The following is a 19,424-nucleotide window of genomic DNA, read 5'->3' as shown; positions in this document are numbered from 1 at the left end:
AATTTTGACGAAATAATCACAAGGCTATAGCGTTGTAAACTTTTCACATAATGACGAAAAAGTCACAAGGCTATAGCCTTGTGAACTTTTCAAATTTTGACGAAATAATCACAAGGCCTTGTGAACTTTTCAAATTTTGACGAAATAATCACAAGGCTATAGCTTTGTAAACTTTTCACATAATGACGAAAAAGTCACAAGGCTATAGCCTTGTGAACTTTTCAAATTTTGACGAAATAATCACAAGGCTATAGCCTTGTGAACTTTCAAATTTTGACGAAATAATCACAAGGCTATAGCCTTGTGAACTTTTCAAATTTTGACGAAATAATCACAAGGCTATAGCGTTGTGAACTTTTCAAATTTTGACGAAATAATCACAAGGCTATAGCGTTGTAAACTTTTCACATGACGAAAAAGTCACAAGGCTATAGCCTTGTGAACTTTTCAAATTTTGACGAAATAATCACAAGGCCTTGTGAACTTTTCAAATTTTGACGAAATAATCACAAGGCTATATTTCAAATTTTGACGAAATAATCACAAGGCTATATATAGCCTTGTGAACTTTTCAAATTTTGACGAAATAATCACAAGGCTATATATAGCCTTGTGAACTTTTCAAATTTTGACGAAATAATCACAAGGCTATAGCCTTGTGAACTTTTCAAATTTTGACGAAATAATCACAAGGCTATACTGTGAACTTTTCAAATTTTGACGAAATAATCACAAGGCTATAGCCTTGTGAACTTTTCAAATTTTGACGAAATAATCACAAGGCTATACTGTGAACTTTTCAAATTTTGACGAAATAATCACAAGGCTATAGCTTTGTAAACTTTCACATAATGACGAAAAAGTTACAAGGCTATAAGCCTTGTGAACTTTTCAAATTTTGACGAAATAATCACAAGGCTATAGCCTTGTGAACTTTTCAAATTTTGACGAAATAATCACAAGGCTATAGCCTTGTGAACTTTTCAAATTTTGACGAAATAATCACAAGGCTATAGCTTTGTAAACTTTCACATAATGACGAAAAAGTCACAAGGCTTGTGAACCTTACAAATTTTGACGAAAAACTGTGTATCATAGAACATGTAGAACTAAATTGTGTGTGTACATGTAGGTATCTGTGCATATCTGCTTGTAGGTGATTTGTGCAGACTGCCGTTTAACATGTACATGTAAATGTATGGCAAATTAAGCTGTCCCATTGGCTAATGTGCCAATCACAAAGGCACCCTACATGCTATTCTTTTTTAGCGAAGTTGAAGTCAAAGTTTCACCCAAATATCAAACATTTCCCCCTAGTAAAGCTAATTTACTGGGTCAAATTAAGTCATCAGTAGTTGCTAAGCCATCATTTTATTAAAGTTCAAAATTGCACCTTAAAGTTTGGCCCAAATTTGATAAAATTGCTGTACTTTTCTCTTCTGATTTCTTGTTGAAATTTTGCTTTAAAAAAAGGGTAAAATACTCAAGTATTTTTAGTGGGTATGTTAGCAATCAGAATGTTACAGTACATGCATGATAAATGACTTTGATTTCAATGAGAAGAAATTAGTAGAAATAAACCCAGCCATTCGCTACCATCTCTACCATTGTAGGCATTTCATACACTAAGCATTAAAGCAGCAGCCATTATCTCTAATCTGTGATATTATTTATTCATCTTCATTATGAAACTTTGCTTTCTCATTGTTAATGCAGAGCTATACAAAATAGTTACTGTTGGAAATTAGGCTTGTTTAAGGCAAGACTTAATCACATTGAAAATTGCACTTGATTAGAGTATAGTTGATAATATTAAGATACTTTCAAAATTTTCACCAGAAAAAAAATCAAAGGACGTGTAGGAACTGTACTTAATATTGCATTTAAGAATAACTATTAAGGTAAACATGTGTCGCTAACAAATGTTGCTTACGTAATATTATACTAAATATATATCTATCTAAATAAAAGCAATTAAATGCAAAATGATTGTGTGTTCATTATTTTGTGTAAAAAACAACACCTTAAAAAACATCAAGTGGACAATTGGTTCTCAGGAAGTGTTGCCAAATTTACAGGCTGTGGAAAACATTGATTTATAATGCAAAAATAACTTTCATGGACATGGTATAAAAATTGTCACAGTGAAAAACTTCCCCTATTTTGAGAAAAAAGTGGAAAATTATAAAAATGCTAGACTTTCCCCTCAAGTGATGTTTGAAGCTTCACATGATGTGAAAGATGATCTAAACTATAAATAAAAGTAAACTAGCGGCAACAGCCATGTACAATTCTCTTTTGAGGGAGTGATGGCTTTGAAACGAGCCGGTTTGGTATCAGGGTAAAAGACAAGCAGAGTATACTGTTTGAAACGATCTTTTCGGAGCCAACACTCCCTCAAAAGAGAATTATTACATGATTATACCTGCAAGTTTACTATTATTTGTAGTTTATTTAAACCCCGTAAGACTTGATCAAATTTGTTCCTAAATTTGTGCCCTATTGCACTTTTCATATTTTTCAAAGTAACATACAGTAGTCTTCTCAAGAAATACATATATTTCCTAAAACAGGGTCGAGTCAAATTCTTCATCAGTAGTGCCAACAGCATAATTTTAAAGCTACACATTAAAGTAAATTGACAATATTGGTAATAGTCTAAGTCCAGATACTTGGTGTATCTCAACATATGCATAAAATAACAAACCTGAGAAAATTTGAGCACAATCGGCCGTCGAAGTTGCGAGATAATAATGAAAGAAGAAACACCCTTGTCACACGAAGGTGTGTGCCTTCAGATGCTTGATTTCGGGACCTCAAATTCTAAATCTGAGGTCTCGAAATCAAATTCAAGGAAAATTACTTCTTTCTCGAAAAACTACGTTACTTCAAAGGGAGCCGTTTCTCAAAATGTTTTATACTATCAACCTCTCCCCATTACTCGTTACCAAGTAAGGTTTTATGCTAACAATTATGTTGAGTAATTACCAATAGTGTCCACTGCCTTTAAACTACTCCTTAAAAACTGGCTAAATGTTATAACAATGATGGACTTGCCCCTTGCTTCAGATTCTTTGGCAGTCAGAAAAATTAAATTTTTTTTGATCAAATAGCTGAACATGGTGAATAGCTTGAAAATCTATGAAAGCCTACACTACATAAGTGTTGGTCATACCTTTTGGGTTATGTTAAGAATTAAAGCACAGTGAGAAACTTTCTCTTTGAAGACAAATAGACCCATTGTAAAAAAACGCCCTCAGCTCAGTTCTTTGTGTGTAAAAGTATGCGTTTGACCTCAGCATCCCTGTAGCGTTCCGTGTTCCGTGTTATGCAAGGGGTCTATAAAAAAAGGGATTACAATAGGCCTACAGTACTACATTGTATTAACACCCAAATAAATCCAAGAAGATTCTTGTCCTTTGATTTGGGTGGGGATTGCGTGTACAAACTCTTTAAGATAGACTACACGTATACACATTGTACACAGGCACTATTGGCTAGCAAGTGACTCAAGTCTCCCCTGTTGGTCTAGACGTGGTTAAGATGAAAATGCCTGGCCCTGCAATATGCAATACATTGTGTAGTTACTTTTGGATCTTTGATTTTGGCAATTGGATAAAAGCATTTTGGAGTGAAAGGAGTCAAACATTTTGTTGGCCTGCATTGCAGATGGTCCACATTTGGTTCCATTCACCATTTTTGTCTCCATTTCATTTAACCTACGTGTACACATTATACGCTCGACCACATCATGCGTTTAAACAACAAAGTACCCTCGCAGAGAATGTCAGAAAGCAATCTGAATAAAGTGTTCAGTACACATAACAGTAGCTTTTGCTCCTTATAGTTTGATGTGCCAATCAAAATGACAAAGATCTACTTGGATGCAACAGTACTTTAATAAAATATTTACATAGTGTTTTGCAGTCGTGCAACTGAACATCTTCAGATTGTTCAAAGATTGAATTGTTTCCATTCAACCGGTTTTGTCTTGTTGAATGGAACATTTTCATCATTTAGGTAAACACACATTTTTTGTACGGTACTTCACTTGTCCATGGAAGTTTTGCTTCTATGTGGCAATATATTTGTTCAGTCTCATTTTCTCTTGTATCCCACTTTAAGTCCATCTTAAGGTTACACTGTGACCACCCAAATTTTACTTACATTCATGCGGTTTACAAATGTATCTTGGGTACACGGCCAGATAAAACATACGCGACCAGTGATATTTTGTTTAAAGTCATTGTACACGTTTGGTAATTGTCATAGACCAGTGTTCTCACTTGGTGTATCCAATCATAAGCATAAAATAACGAGCCTGTGAAAATTTTAACTCGATTGGTCATCGAAGGTGCGAGAAAATTATAAAAGAAAAAACACCCTTGTTGGACGAATTTGTGTGCTTTCAGCTAGGAATAAAAGACTTCGTGCTAGAAGTATTTTAATATTTTAGTGAGAAATTACCTCTTCCTTAAAAACTACAGTACTTCAGAGGGAGCCGTTTCACACAATGTTTTATACTATCAACAGCTCTCCAATGTTCGTTACCAAGTCAGTTTTTAAGTTTAATATTTGTTTTGAGTAATTACCAAACATGTACCTTCCCTTTAACATATATTTTAGTCTTTTGACTAACTGAGTTGTGAGTTTTTCATGGTAGTGAAGCATTTGGGCTACGAAGCTTTAAACTTGTGGTTTTGCTGAATTAGTACTTTTTCAAATTTACAATGCATAATTATATACTTTTCAATCTAGTATTTCTTTGCCTTCCCCATTGTAACAAAAAAACGCACAATTGTTGTCCAGATATATGCTACGAAGTACATCGACGAAAACCACACAATATAAAACACTACAAGACAGAGGAACAACCCAGACGCAGCAAGTCCCGTCACTCTTAAAGATCCCGTAAAGAATGCTACTCCAAGTAGAATGCCAGCAAAGATGAAGGCAGTCCGAGGCTGGAAGACAAAAGCCACATATGATGCGTGCACCTTCTCGTGAAACTTCTGCTTGACGATTGCCCGGTGGACTTTGTCCTCTCTGTTCATCCTTGCTTTATAGGTCAATACACTTCTGAGGCCTCAAAATAACCCACGGCACCCACAGAAATTGCTGTAGTGCCCAGTGCTTTTGCTGTGGTGCCCTCTGCAAGATTCCAATACAAACTTACATTTTCTCAATAGAAGTGCCCCTTTACCAGAGGAAAGTTGTTGCTCCCCTTCAAGAGTGAACTTCAAGACTGGACTTCAGCATGCAACCTCCTCTTCATTCTGTGATCAATGAGTTGTTACAGACAGCCTCAGGATACCCTGTAAAAAAGAAATGGATAAAAAAGAAATGGATAAAACAGAGCAGGTTTACTTTTAAAGGTAAGTTTTGACATAAATGTACTACAGGTTGGGCTTTCAGGTTGGCTCAGTGGTTTCTTCCCTGCCTTTTTCGATTCAACACGGCCAGTTCCGATCCCACAGCAGCAGACAGGCGATGGCCTTGCATGTGGTTTGGTTTTTAGCCAATCCCCATCTGAGTGGGCGGGGTTCTCATCCCATGCACTGAATCTACATAAATGGGCCCATTTCCATTTAACTTGGCTTTGTCTTGTTGAATGAAATATTTTTATCATTTATGTAAACGCTCAAATTCAAATATTGTAACTAAGTGCCATCACAAAGTGTGTAATGTATTTGCTGACGGGGCGAGTTGAGGGGAAGAATAGTTGGCGCACACTTTGTGCATTCGCTGCAAACAGTGGTTAAATGCATCACAACGATGAAACTGTGAGGACCTCTAGGGGATGCGCCGCCATTGATTCGGGCTAAGTGAGACTCGGCCCACCATATTCACGATCTACTCAATAAAAGTGTAAACTGTCTTTGTAGTTCTGGCTTCAAATTTTGGGTATTAGCACACGAGGGTGGTTGGTATTTAATTGTGTTTTTCGATTTGGTGGGCACAAGTGTGCACAATTTTTATCAAGTCTCAAAAATGTTGTTTTTTCTGTATTATATCCATACGACATACGACACCATAGTTGAGTGAAGAACCAATACAATAATATGGCGACTAAAAAAAATTCATGAAAGTAAGAATAGGCAGACTCGACCGATGGTAAAAATCCAAAAAAGGAGCTAAGCAAAAGTAACAATACACTGTCATCAGTAAACACTGAACAACACAAGTTGGTCCCCATCACCGGATCACCTGCTGTGTGATGGGATAAAAATAAATAACTCTCTTGACACGGCTTGATTAGATGGACAGGTGTGTCATAACTAATAATTATACAGCCCAACAACAAACAAGGTGAGCTACGGTATTTATAGCCCCACTTGTGTGTCCAACCAAGGAGTAGGACAGCTATCCTTGGCCACACCATGGAGCAATAACAACTTCACAAGTGAAGTGGGGCTACGCACGGTAACGGTATTTCAGGAAAGTTCTGGATAACTTTCCGTATGGCGCCACCACTTTTTCACCCCAACATCATCTTCCTAATTATAGCTCACCAAACAAAAGGCAACTTCACAGCAGTTTAGAAATAGAACAGACGACAGCAGACAAATAATTGTCATTCCTCCTGCCTGATTCCGGGTCCTACACACACATCCTACACTCACCGTTTACGTACAAATGCACTATATACTATACTAGCCATTATACCGTATGTGTTTGTTGAGTACGAGTTGACTCATTGGTTGGTTTCACTTGCCGCATAGTAGTCCCTACAACACATTATGTGGGGTCGAGCATGGGCACGATATTGAGAGAACTGTGCTAACTACGGTGTCCGATAAATACCCATATTAAGTTTGGGATGATGTCTTTGTGAAAACTGCACGTTTCCCACGGACGATTTCCCAATTAAGAAATACTTGCAAAAACATTGTTGGCCTAAAGGTAAGCAAACGAAACGAAAACTGTTCACTTCATCGACACAATTTTATATGCTCTAGTGTGACTTCATGGCTAATTAAGGCATACCTGCAACTGTGAGATCGGGATCGGGAATGTGAGATCGGAAGTTCAGGAGTGTTTGGCTGGTGAGTTATCTCTCATACAAAATAAAACATCCTGTTTTGTTTTCTTTTCTTGGCAGGCAATAACTGTGTAACCAAATTGGTGGAGGGTATGTGATAACGAGCAAGTTTCTTGTGTTTATAAAGTTAGTTTATTCAATCAATCAATCAATCAATCAATCAATCAATCAAAAGAAGTTTATAAAGCACCGAAATCAAACAATTGCTATAAAGGTGGCTGATGTATGGGCACAAACAGGAGAAACTTTTTGATGATACACCTCTTCAACAAGTGAGCTTTCAGGAGTGTCTTGAATGTTATATGCAGTGATTGTGGAAATTAGTTCCGGATTCTGGGTCCGTATACAGCAAATGATCTATCTGGCAAAAGAGACACAGTGGGTTCTAGTAGGCTCAACAATGTGTGGTGAGCAGCAGGAGGCTGGTGATCGAAGTCGTCACTGTTTGGAACTTATTTGGAGCATGTCCGTGATGCAGGCGGGAGCTTGTTACCAGATATGCTTTAAACAGCGTCCTCAGCGGAATGTTTTTAAAAGAAACGGTATTGTAACTTGTTTATAATGCACTTGTTCGTCATTTTAATTTAATTTTGATATCTGTGTACACTTTTTCCAACCCCTGGAAATGCATTATAATTATACTCAGTGCATATTCAATGGTGTGCATGCTGTGACCATATAGTGGCTTCGTCAGCAGAACAAAGGCGATCAAAGAACGATATTAAAAAATGATTAAACAATTAATTTAAGTACTTATTAAAAAAAGTTACATTTTTGATATTTTGCCAAAGGCTTATTTTCCATTCAAAATTTATTTCACAGGAACGATCAAATTTGACCAAATCTCTTCAAGTAAAAAAAAAAATGAAACAAATAAACACAGTGGTTATAGTGGTTATAGGCAATACTGGTCAAAAAATGGCAATAACATAGTGGTTGAAAACATTACATAAAAGCACATAAAGATAGTATATTTGACAACGTCATCATAATGTAAGACTGCCCTCCCGCGACATGTTGAAAATGCCATTCTTAAGACTGCCCTTTATTTATTTATATTTAATATGGAAAGTTTTTACAGCTCTTTATCTAACGGAGCAATCATGGACAAATTAACTGACGTCATCATACATCACCAAATATTGCACTTTAATCAATTGTAGGCCCTTTCGATTAACATTATACTTAAATTCTTGTGAGCCACATTACACAAAATTTAAACAATTCAAGTGATTCGATATGTAGGCCAGTTCATACAGACAGTTCATAATCAACCGGGTTCTTTAAAATTTATATGTAAATTAAAAGATGACACCAAATCCACACAGAAAAGCCAAACTTTGTTACTAACGTGCACATTATAGGCATACGTAAACAAAATATTGGTCGTTATTTTAGTTTAAAACTTGCAGGATAAGACGAAACTTGCAGCAACTAATATAATATTAGCCTAAATGAACTTCAAGGGTCAAGAGGAGCAGCCCGGGGTCGTACTGCTCTTGTACTTGCGGAGTACCGGGCATTTCAGGTCACCCTGGACAATACGGTCCGGCTGGGTCTTAAGGAGACATGGGGTCTCCTGGTGATGTAGGTATGCACGGAAATAAGGGAGACAAGGGATCAGGCGGGTTGAATGGGGAACGAGGCGCTACAGGAGAACCCGGCCAGAGGGGAGAACAAGGTGTTGGTCAGCCAGGTAAACAAGGACCTCACGGACCATCTACAAATCCAAGAAACATGCCCGCTCAAAAACTCTTACAATTTGAAAAATTATATAGACCTAACATATTATGAAGACTGTGTGTATTTTACAAGTCAGCCATCATTTCCTTACTGTTCTAAATCGTGTAATCGTTTTTAAATAAAATATTTTTTCAAAATGCAAGTTTAACACGATTCCATTGTGTCCTCAACAATTTTCCGAGCGATCAAATTTGTTTGTGCTGATATTAAGTTGACTTAATCTGGTTTTGGATTCCAGCACGGACGCGTCCGGACCGGACCGCACCGTCCGGACGGTGCGCACCGATGCACTACCGAACACTTCGGCACCTGTCGAGTTTGCAAGGTGCCGAGGTGTCCGTTAGTGCTGCGTTTGCAAGGTGCCGAATTGAAGGTACCCGAACTGAGGATCCAGTCACAGTTGATGTTAGACTTGAACTCAAGTCTGAGATTGCAGTATTTAACAGCCACGCAAATCGCCCCTTCATGTCTGCTACACACGCCTCATTAAAAAAATCCGACATCATACTTTGCGGCTCGAGAATAAAGCCAGAGTCCGGCCGTGAGCTACGGGTAGGATCCTGCCAGATGTACATTGTGACCTCGCATCCCGATCAAAATGCAAGCCTGTAGAAAAAGAGGCCATATACTTCGGCAGTTCTTAGTTTTTTAATAAAAGTAACGGTCAGGAACGACCAGTATAGCGGCTGTACCGCATGCAGTTCAAGGGGCAATTCAGATCACTTTCTTTAAAGGTTATTTGTTTTTGTGAGGCACATACTTGCTTTTTCTTTTGCCATTATGAAAGCAAACCCGGCCGGATATACTCTCGCAAAGTAAAGGAGTGAAACAACACTTGTTTCGCCCGAAAGACGGGTACTTTCAACTCGATTCAGAGTGAAGCTCCCTCTAAGTTCACTCGAAAAGAGTGACACAAATTTATTTTCACACCAAAAAAAGAGCGAAACTGACACCACTCGGACATGACGTCACCATTTTACATTAAGAGAGTATAGTGACTGCCAGTAATTAAGGCACAAATATTCACCATTTTACATTAAGAGAGTATAGTGACTGCCAGTAATTAAGGCACAAATATTCACCATTTTACATTAAGAGAGTATAGTGACTGCCAGTAATTAAGGCACAAATATTCACCATTTTACATTAAGAGAGTATAGTGACTGCCAGTAATTAAGACACAAATATTCACCATTTTACATTAAGAGAGTATAGTGACTGCCAGTAATTAAGGCACAAACAAATGTCAATGAGGAATATCAGTTTACTTTCCTTACCTTCAACTTATGGCAATCCCGTCCATCCATGCGAATACAGCATTCTTGATCCCTGCAAACCAATTGGATAAAGGAGCACGGCATTAGTTTCGTTTCGATAAATCCAATGTTAAGACCATTTTGACAATCCCGGGAGACATATTGTGAATGATATTTTTTTAAAGGATCAGATTTGCCATTTTCGACCGATTCACTGACGTTGCAAGATGGTGTCTCCAGTTCCAGTAAGGTTCTTGCTCCCAGTGACTCAATCGAATGTAAACTAGGGACTTGTCGCACCTAGTTCGACGATAGCCAAGAGGCCACAGGCTTGATATCGTTAGGGATGAAGCCTGCTGGATTCATGAGTCAAGTTCCTCTCTAGGGAATCTAACGGAATCTAACAAAAAGTTGAAGGAAACTATGTACGTGTACATATAATATGACATTACCTTTCAAAAGTAAAACAATTTTTTTTTTGAAAATAAATGAAATGCGTCTAACTACAAAAGTGCAGATCGTTTTAGAATGAGACGAAACGTCTTTCCCCAGCAAAGCTGCTGTCCTTTACCATCGGTTGATATCATCGTAAAAAAAAAATAAGGTTCATGGTTTTCCCAGTCTTTTTTGGGGGGAAAGCAGCATATTTCAATTCAATGAATAAATTAAGATGTGTGATTTTAGCCATCCGAAATCGGCATTAAATTTAGCAGAAATGCACAAAAGACTTCTGCAAAAGGCTGCTGCAATCTTGAATCTTTTTTTTTCGAGTGGATTGTTAAATACCTTCAATCGCATTACGCGAATGAAGTGTTGCTAACACAAAGCGAAATGGAACAACTTTTCGGGAGCTTTCAAATTATTGCGAAATAGACTAACGCCACGTTTAAGTTGGGTGCTTAATTGCCGAGATTGATCGGGAACAACCTATATTTTGTAAGAGCACATCACCAAAGCAAATCCTTGCATGTGTGCGCCTAAAATTGCAACTTGGGAATGGTTTTCTTTGCGAGCTAATTCATATTGAGCTGCAATCTACATTCTTGGCAGACAGCTTCATATTGCCCGCAGCTTGTATCCAACTTTTAATACATTATGATAACATCTAGCAATGCGCGGGATTACTGTAGTCAATAATGGACACAAAGTAAAACGAATCAAATAATAAAGCACAAGAAAAACTGGCAGCGTAAATTTTACCCCCTAAACAATAATATGAGAAAGCGTCTTCTACCATAAGCACAACGTAGTTTACACACTACCCCAGCCACCATTCAAACGAAGGAAGTCTTGGCAGTAAAATAAAGTCGATACCGCTGACGGATTTAAGCAACATGGGAGAGTTTGCCTAAAACTGGAATTACGGAGTGCAAACTTTAATTTCAAGCTTTAAAAGGGAGACTATTTTGGTAACATTGGTAAATCTAATGAACAACGTGTGACTGAATGTAACACCCAGTTCCACAGTCGCACCAAAACAAATCGATTCGAAAAGAATCTAGGTTGACCCAACAAAATGTTTGTTTATGACCAGCGAACTAAAGACCACATTACACTAGGCTCAGTTCATGACAAGATCGACTAAACGAAGTGGCCGCATAGTCGTTCCGTACATCTGCAACAGCCGATCTTTCGACTTCCAGCGCGTCCAGCCGCTCCTTCCCGTTTAAGTCGTCGAATGGTTTATGAGTTTCGTTCAATAATTTTGTTCGGCGTGACTCTGGAGAACATTTCTGAACTAGCATAGATTCTGAAATCAATACAAAAAAACTGCAGAGAATTTAGACCTAAGAGGAGTTCTTTTTTATGTCTTAAACTTCAAACACTATGATCGGAACTGATCTATGTTATCTGCAAACATTTGACGAGTTGGTAGATTTCGTAGCTTGACTTTAACAATTCTTTAAGTCATCGACGTTGAACCTAGAGAAATCTGTGTCTCCATTTCCTTCTGTTCTTGTTTGTAAAGTTTAAACAAATGAGTACCAGGCTAGACTTTTGACAAGTCACGGTGACAGATGATGCGGCTGGTCCCATTGAGAGCAAGACTTGGCCGAGGCACCTCGAAAAACAGCTCTTCTGGCAATCTGTGAATCTCGATCCCTTTTTAACAGAAAGGTCTTTCTTAAAGGCTGTGGAAACTATTGGTAATTACTCAAAATAATTATTAGCATAAAATCTTACTTGGTAACGAGTAATGGGAGAGGTTGACAGTACAAATTATTGTGAGAAACGGCTCCCTCTGAAGTAAAGTAGTTTTCGAGAAATAATTCATTTTCAACGAATTTGATTTCGAGACCCCAGGTTTAGAAATTATGGTCTCGAAATCGAGCATGTGAAAGCACACAACTTCGTATGACGAGGGTGTTTTTTCTTTTATTACTATCTCGCAACTTCGATGACCGATTGAGTTGAAGTTTTCACAGGTTTGTTATTTTATGCATAATGTTGAGATACACTAATTGAGCAGACTGGTCTTTGACAATTACCAATACTGTCCACTGTCTTTAAACAAATGCCCGCTTTGACTTTGCATTTATCTGTGTCTCTACTTTCCTGTGAATCCAGGTGTTAAGATTGTCTCGGGACTGGGTGTAGTGCACTGCAACTTGGCTGCTAGGCAAACCTGTCAAAATTGACATGACTAGCAAATTAAACACAGTCACGTTTGATACCTTTGGGTTCAACACCTATCCGAAACAGTGTAGGTCGAGTAATTCATGTATTGAGCCAGTGCCAAAACCTAGCACGATGATTTTTTGGTAGTGTGTCATTAGGAGAGGTATAGCTCCTCCCACCAGAAGGGAAGTAGGTTGTCCGTCCATAAACCAATCATTAGATAGGTAGAAGAGGTATACATGAATAATCCACAAGTCCAGGTCTATCCAAGGTCCACGTACAAGCTATCCGATAGTCCAACCTGTATACACTCCAAGAGTGTATTAACAGTTCCCTGTAATCTTTCTTAAGTTTAAAGGGACACATTGCCTTCAATCTCTTAACACTTTTCTGTTTGAATTTCGTCCTTATCTGTTTAAGGGGTTGTTCGTGCGCTAAACACAGGGTGTTGTAAGTAGGTTAGTAGTGATTATACTTTGTAAATGTGACTCTTGAAATACAAACGGCGGAACATACGGTCCGCCCTTTTGAAAAGTCAAAAATGAGGTTCTGCAAAATTAAACACAAAACAGCTCAAAATTTAAGGGGGTATTTCTGTGAATCATATCATTCTGCTTTTTTTAAAGGGAATGTATACGTCTGGTAAAGGTACTGGACACTATTGGTATTCACTCAACAAAATTGTTAGCATAAAAACTTACTTTAGTAACGAGCTGTTGATAATATTAAATATTATGAGAAACGGTTCCCACTGAAGTAACGTAGTTTTCGAGAAAGAAGTAATTTCTCACATAATTTCTAAAATAATTTTATTTGAAATGAATTCGAGACCTCAGCTGTGGAATTCAAGGCATCTTAAAGCACATAACTTGTCCCGCCCATTATTCTCTCGCAACTTCGACGACCTGTTAAGTTCACATTTTCTCATATTTGTTATTTTATGATAATGTTGTGATACACAAAGTGAGAAGACTGGTCTTTGACAATTACCAATAGTGTCCAGTGCCTTTAAAATGAACGGCATCAAACACGTTTGGTTATAGATGCCCACAGCAGCGTTTGATAGTATTAAGAATTTTGAGAAACATTTTACTTCGAAGTTATTCGATAAAGTAAACAGATAACAGTTTTCCCTATAGGTAAGGGATGCCTGCGTGGACATATCCGTTCCGGTTTTTTTAAATACGCGAAATGAACCTATAAGATGTAGTTTTCATCGTGTTTTATTCAGAATTTATTTTGGCTTTAAACAACCGAAGGGCTTAAAAATCCAAAGGTAAACTTTTACTTTTTAAATATCCCTCCATCCCTACACATTTATTTAAAAAAAACGTTTTTTGATCCCAAAGCGCCAAAATCCGAAGGAAATGTGCCAATTTAAAGTAACTTCTAAATTGTGTTTAAACCCCGTTCTAAGCGTTGGAAAGCAGCACTTTATTTTTGGATTACTATTATTTGGGGCTATTAAGAAATTCAAACATCGCTGAATGATAATACACGACGAGAGACATAAAAGTAGTAATAAAAAACCAACGGATAAAACTTCGAAATGACCAAAGCGTAAGGCCTTCGATGACAATAATGCAAAGACCGGCAAGCTTATAGGGTTTAAGTATGGACTAGTGACAAAGCTAGCATAAATTTTGAATTATGACGAGTCCCGCCTGACTAAAAAAAAATTATGAAAGCCCCTTTATAATCTGTTTAGTTACAATTTTCAATGGTTAAAAATAACCAAAGTTTCATGTACGATGGTTGTACCTTAAATGAGGTGCGTCTGCTTGACGGTTGTTTTGGTGACTAAAATCATAGCATTTTTGTTTTGTAGGTAGTTATAATAATGAGGAATTCAGGTCACTAATGAAGAAGTTTTGCCCGTGTTTTGGGCTGTTTTGACGGTAAGCAAAAAACTATATGAGGTAGGACAGCAAGTAATGCGCTTTCGTTTGACATCTTGAACAGAAACAAATCGGCAAAGGATTTAAAAACCAGTTATTAACGAGAAAAATAACGAAAGGCTGTGCCATTCTCATCAGCTATTAATTTTGATCCCCAGACTTACGAGTTGCACTATTACGAATAACTTGTACACGTGCGGTGGAAGCGCATAAACCAGTGCTCTTAATCAATTACTTATGGGGTTGTTTTAAAAATGGAACAATGCTACGCACAAGTTTGTTTTTGTTCCAATGGTGTAACCACAGATGGTTTCGTTAAAAAGGAGAATTTAATAACAACAAATGAAGCACCTCGTATCTGCCATTTAAATGCAAGGAGGGTGCTTGTGTGTGAGAGTCAATTGCGCTTGTATATACTGCGAGTACATACAGTTTGGTACAATATAAAAGTCTGCACCCATTGGAAAGATATGGGGTTTGGTAAAACTTTAATTAGGCATTTTCCTAATATTACTGAGCTTATGAAGGGATGCGGTTTAACATTTTTCAATGACGCTAAACATTTTGTTTCCTTCCCTAATTTTTTTTAGAGTTCGGTTTTACAGGAAAACACATTTTTGTCACCTCAAAATAAGTTAACATTTCCCCCTCAAAATGATATTTCGTGCTTCGAGATAATATTTCATGCCCTCGAAAATACTTGTTGTGCCCACTTAAAAAAATATATTCCCTCAAAACATGTTTCCCACAAAATGGTAGCTCATGCAATGTTCAACATGTGTTCACTCGAAACAATATTTTGTGACATCATAACATCATTTCGTTCCATCGAATTCATATTAAAGTCATAGTTTTAGTTATGCCTATATAAATTTATTTTAATTATGTTTGATGATTTTAACTTATGAACACAAATTTCATTTGTTGTTGCTTTATAGGAAAAGTATGTATGTGTTTTGGAGGCTGTTCCATTGTTTAATTATATATAATGTTGAAATACAAAATGAAACTGAAATTCAAAACTGAAAAGGTGGTTGCTTTTCTGAGATATCGGCGAAAATCCGGATCAAATAATGTCCACGCAGAAACAAACATCCCTATAGGAATACACAATGTGAGAAGCGATGTACGCGGTTAATCACACAATCATGATACTTCGAAGTGAAACGTTTCTACAAATGTGCTATAATACCAAACGCATGCCGTGTGCTTCAAACCAAAGGCTTGATTTGCCAATAATTTAAAGAGTTATTACTAAATGTTTACCTTACTTTTACTGTCCCTTTAACCGGAAAAAAACCCAAATGGAAATCATCCGTGTCTTTGTAATTGACATGCAAAACCAACCAATCACAGAGCTCCTTTCTACAGTTGGTCACTGCTTGATTGTCTGATTGCACTTTATAAGGGGACTCAATACGGCACTTTTTATTTCAACCCAAACGTTATCTGTTTAGAGGAATGAGCGAGCTACCGTTTTCAGGGTAAGTGTTTTTCTACATGTTGTGACTTTTTTATTGTAAAAAGCAAATAAGAGTTACCAATGTTTGACAGTTTTGTTGACCAATTAACTCACCCACGCTTTTTTTGCGCTTTCCTATGTCCAGCGGTTGTGTTGTTTTGAATTAAAGAATCACACCTAGCCTTTTGATTTGTGCTTTAAAAGTTTTATTTGGTTGTTTTTTGAAAGGCTTTACGATTTTTCAGATTCAATTTAGTGACGAATTTCCTCTTTCTCAAAACTGAGTTACTAATGTTACGGATAGAGTGATTTCCCACTACGTTTTATACTACCAACTCACCATTGCTCTTTAACAAGGAAGTTTTTTTCTAAATAAAAGCTCATTTATATATTGACTAATTGCCGAAGCTGTGCTGTGCCTTTAAAAGAACATACTTTGACCCGATTAAGTGGCACACAACAGAATGTCACAAACGACTTTATCTTGGAACGGCTCTGCAAAGCTTCACTGCGAACAATGTTTTGCATCCTCTGATATTTTGAGGCAACACACTTATCTGGTGTAAATATCTTGAAACAAAAATAGTAATGACTCGTGACGCGAGTTCAATGCCAATTATCTACACTTAATGTTGCAGTAAAAACCTATCAAAACTTCCTGACGAAAATTGAACATGTTCTGGCATGGGAAAAGCATTCGCCTTTAGGGCGAACTAATGCATAATCAAACTCGAACGGATTGTACACAAGGAAAACTAAATACAGATTTTAATAGAAAACAAGCATGTTAAACACGTTTTCTTGCTTTATACTAGTTGTTTCATAGGCTCCATTTTCAAGAAAAATTTATCAGAGCTTGTCCCAGACAAAGCAAAACAGCTAGCTGTACCGGGGAGGGGAGGTAGATTTATTCACAAACGATTTAGGCCTAATTTGGGAGCCAATTGAGACAAGGAAATATTAACAAACAATGCGTTCAATATTTCAAGTCCAACATTCAAGTAAATATTTTTGTGTTTATTTAGATGGATGTAAGATTTTTACCGACTCTAAGTTTGGTTTTGATGTGTGCGGATGCTATTCTTGCTAACTCACCCATGGGCACGCAAGTAGACAATGCTCCGTGTAACTCCTGCTGTACTGGACCACCAGGCATGCCAGGGGTGCATGGTGTTCCGGGGAATAACGGTTTACCTGGACCTACTGGACCGAGAGGAGATATGGGGTATCCCGGAGCTGCCGGAGTTATGGGAACGGACGGAGCGAAAGGGGAGCGAGGCTCCCCAGGATCCACTGGACAGAAAGGGGAACAAGGAATCGGCCAGCCAGGTAAACGAGGACCTCCGGGCCTCTCCGGCTCACCCGAAATGAACGGACAAGTCTCCACTGGAGATGGACCCAACCGGAGGGTAGCCTTTACTGCCGTAAGGAAAACACCCATTAACCTAAACAACGATCCAATTCCATTTGAGGAAATAATTTATTCCGAGAAGGGAACACCCTTCAATTTGCTGAACGGTACATTTACATGTGACCTGGACGGCATTTATTTCTTCACGTTCTCGGTTACAAAGACGCCGACGAGTTCAAGTTTGTTTGTTCACCTTCTAAAGAATACTCAAGTGATCGTCGTTGGGGTTGTATTTGATAAAGGGTCACACCCGGTTAGTGGTAGTGCAGTTCTCTCGCTAAATCTAAATGACGAGGTTTTCATGTCTGCAAGAGGAGCCGTGGACAGCTTGACTCCAAATCACTACACATCATTCTCAGGTTTCTTATTATACGACAAGTAAAAGTGTGGAATGTAAACAAGTCAAGTAAACTTTTTGGTGATTTAAAATAAAACAAAACAACAATGCATGCATGCTCCGATAAAAACTATAAATCAGGAATATTTAGAGGGCGGGGAGTGGGGGGGGGGGTACGCCCCCTGCACATTGTATTGCCACTTATTCGTTACAGCTGATGTAAAGAATTGATCTCGATTACAATAACATTTTCTTTACACATTTTTTAAAGACACAGGACACTATTGCTAACTTTCAAAGACAGAGTTGTGTGCTTTCAGTTGCTTGATATCGGGACATCAAAATCTAAATCTGCGGTCTCGATAATTATCTAATTCGTGAAAAAATTACTTCTTTCTCGAAAACTACGTTACGTTTATGTTACCAATAGCTCTCCATTGCTCGTTACCGAGTAATTTTTTTTTTTTACTAATACTTTATAAGCCTCCGAGCAGCCAACAAAATTTGACATACTGTACTAACTGGGCATGATCGGAAGGCAGAATTGTGTATCGGGGGCACAATTCTTGTTCTAATGATCTGAACATATGAATATTATGTGCTTCCTGGACCCACATACCGTAAAGATTTTTAAATCTTAAATCTGTTTTCAACTAGTGGTTTAAACCCGCCGAGGCCTGGTTCTTTATAATTTACCTCGACTTCGTCTCGGTAAAATTATCAAGAACCAGGCCTCGTTGGGATTAAACCACCAGTTGAAAACCTCTTCACCACACATTGATTCCCTTCTTTTGGGATTGAATCTCCGGCGGACAGAACGAGTCCCTGTGACACCTATTATATGTCAAGCAATTCTGTCCGCCTGAGATGGTTGAATGGATCTTGTAGAGTCATATTTTCCCCACTGCACATGTTAGGTCTATTTATTATGTCCTTCAATCTTATGTTTTTTGGTTTTTTGTATTGAATTACCTGGGGGCACTTTCGTGGAAATAATTGCTCAAATCACTCTATGGGAAGATGTTCAAGTGAACTGGAAAAGTAACTGGTTTGGGTAAAATTAAAAAAGGGTAGAAGGAATTTTATCTAACAAAGTTTTCGTTTGCTTTTAATAAGTACTAAACAAACACCGTTGGGAAATGAAAGTTTTGTTTTTCAAGTCCGGTTAAAGGCAGTGGACACTAGTGGTAATTACTCAAAATAATTATTATCATAAAACCTTACTTGGTAACGAGTAATGGGGAGAGGTTGATAATAAAAAACATTGTGAGAAACGGCTCTCTCTGAAGTGACGTAGTTTTCGAGAAAGAAGTAATTTTCTACGAATTTGATTTCGAGACCTCAGATTTAGAATTTAAAGGAATCGAAATCAAGCATCCTAAAGCACACAACTTTTCTTCCATATTTTTATCTCGCAACTTCGACGACCAATTGAGCTCAAATTTTCACAGGTTTGGTATTTTATGCAAATGTTGAGATACACAAAGTTGGAAGACTGGTCTTTGACAATTTACAAATAGTGTCCAGGGTCTTTAAGGCATACATGTGGAACAACTTCTGAGTGCCATCACTTTGTCTGTGTTAAAGACTGTGTCAACACGATCAAAACAGGGCCCAATTTCTTAAAGCTGTTGAGCAGAAAATACTACTTAACAA

The 19,424-nt window shown here is 37.7% G+C and overlaps 1 protein-coding gene across 1 annotated transcript; it reads left to right on the top strand.

Annotated features, from left to right (window-relative positions):
• Positions 1 to 15,972: 15,972 nt before the first annotated feature.
• On the top strand, positions 15,973 to 18,486 carry LOC117295503 (complement C1q tumor necrosis factor-related protein 2-like). The gene is made up of 2 exons (XM_033778186.1): positions 15,973 to 16,042; positions 17,046 to 18,486. Exon 2 carries the CDS (start codon positions 17,046 to 17,048, stop codon positions 17,811 to 17,813), a length of 768 nt encoding a protein of 255 aa, XP_033634077.1. The 5' UTR covers positions 15,973 to 16,042; the 3' UTR covers positions 17,814 to 18,486.
• Positions 18,487 to 19,424: the final 938 nt, after the last annotated feature.

This window comes from Asterias rubens, chromosome 10, assembly GCF_902459465.1.
Source record: "Asterias rubens chromosome 10, eAstRub1.3, whole genome shotgun sequence".
NCBI lineage: Eukaryota > Metazoa > Echinodermata > Asteroidea > Forcipulatida > Asteriidae > Asterias > Asterias rubens.
The sequence above is the reverse complement of the archived record's forward strand: the minus strand, read 5'-3'. Positions and strand labels throughout refer to the sequence as shown.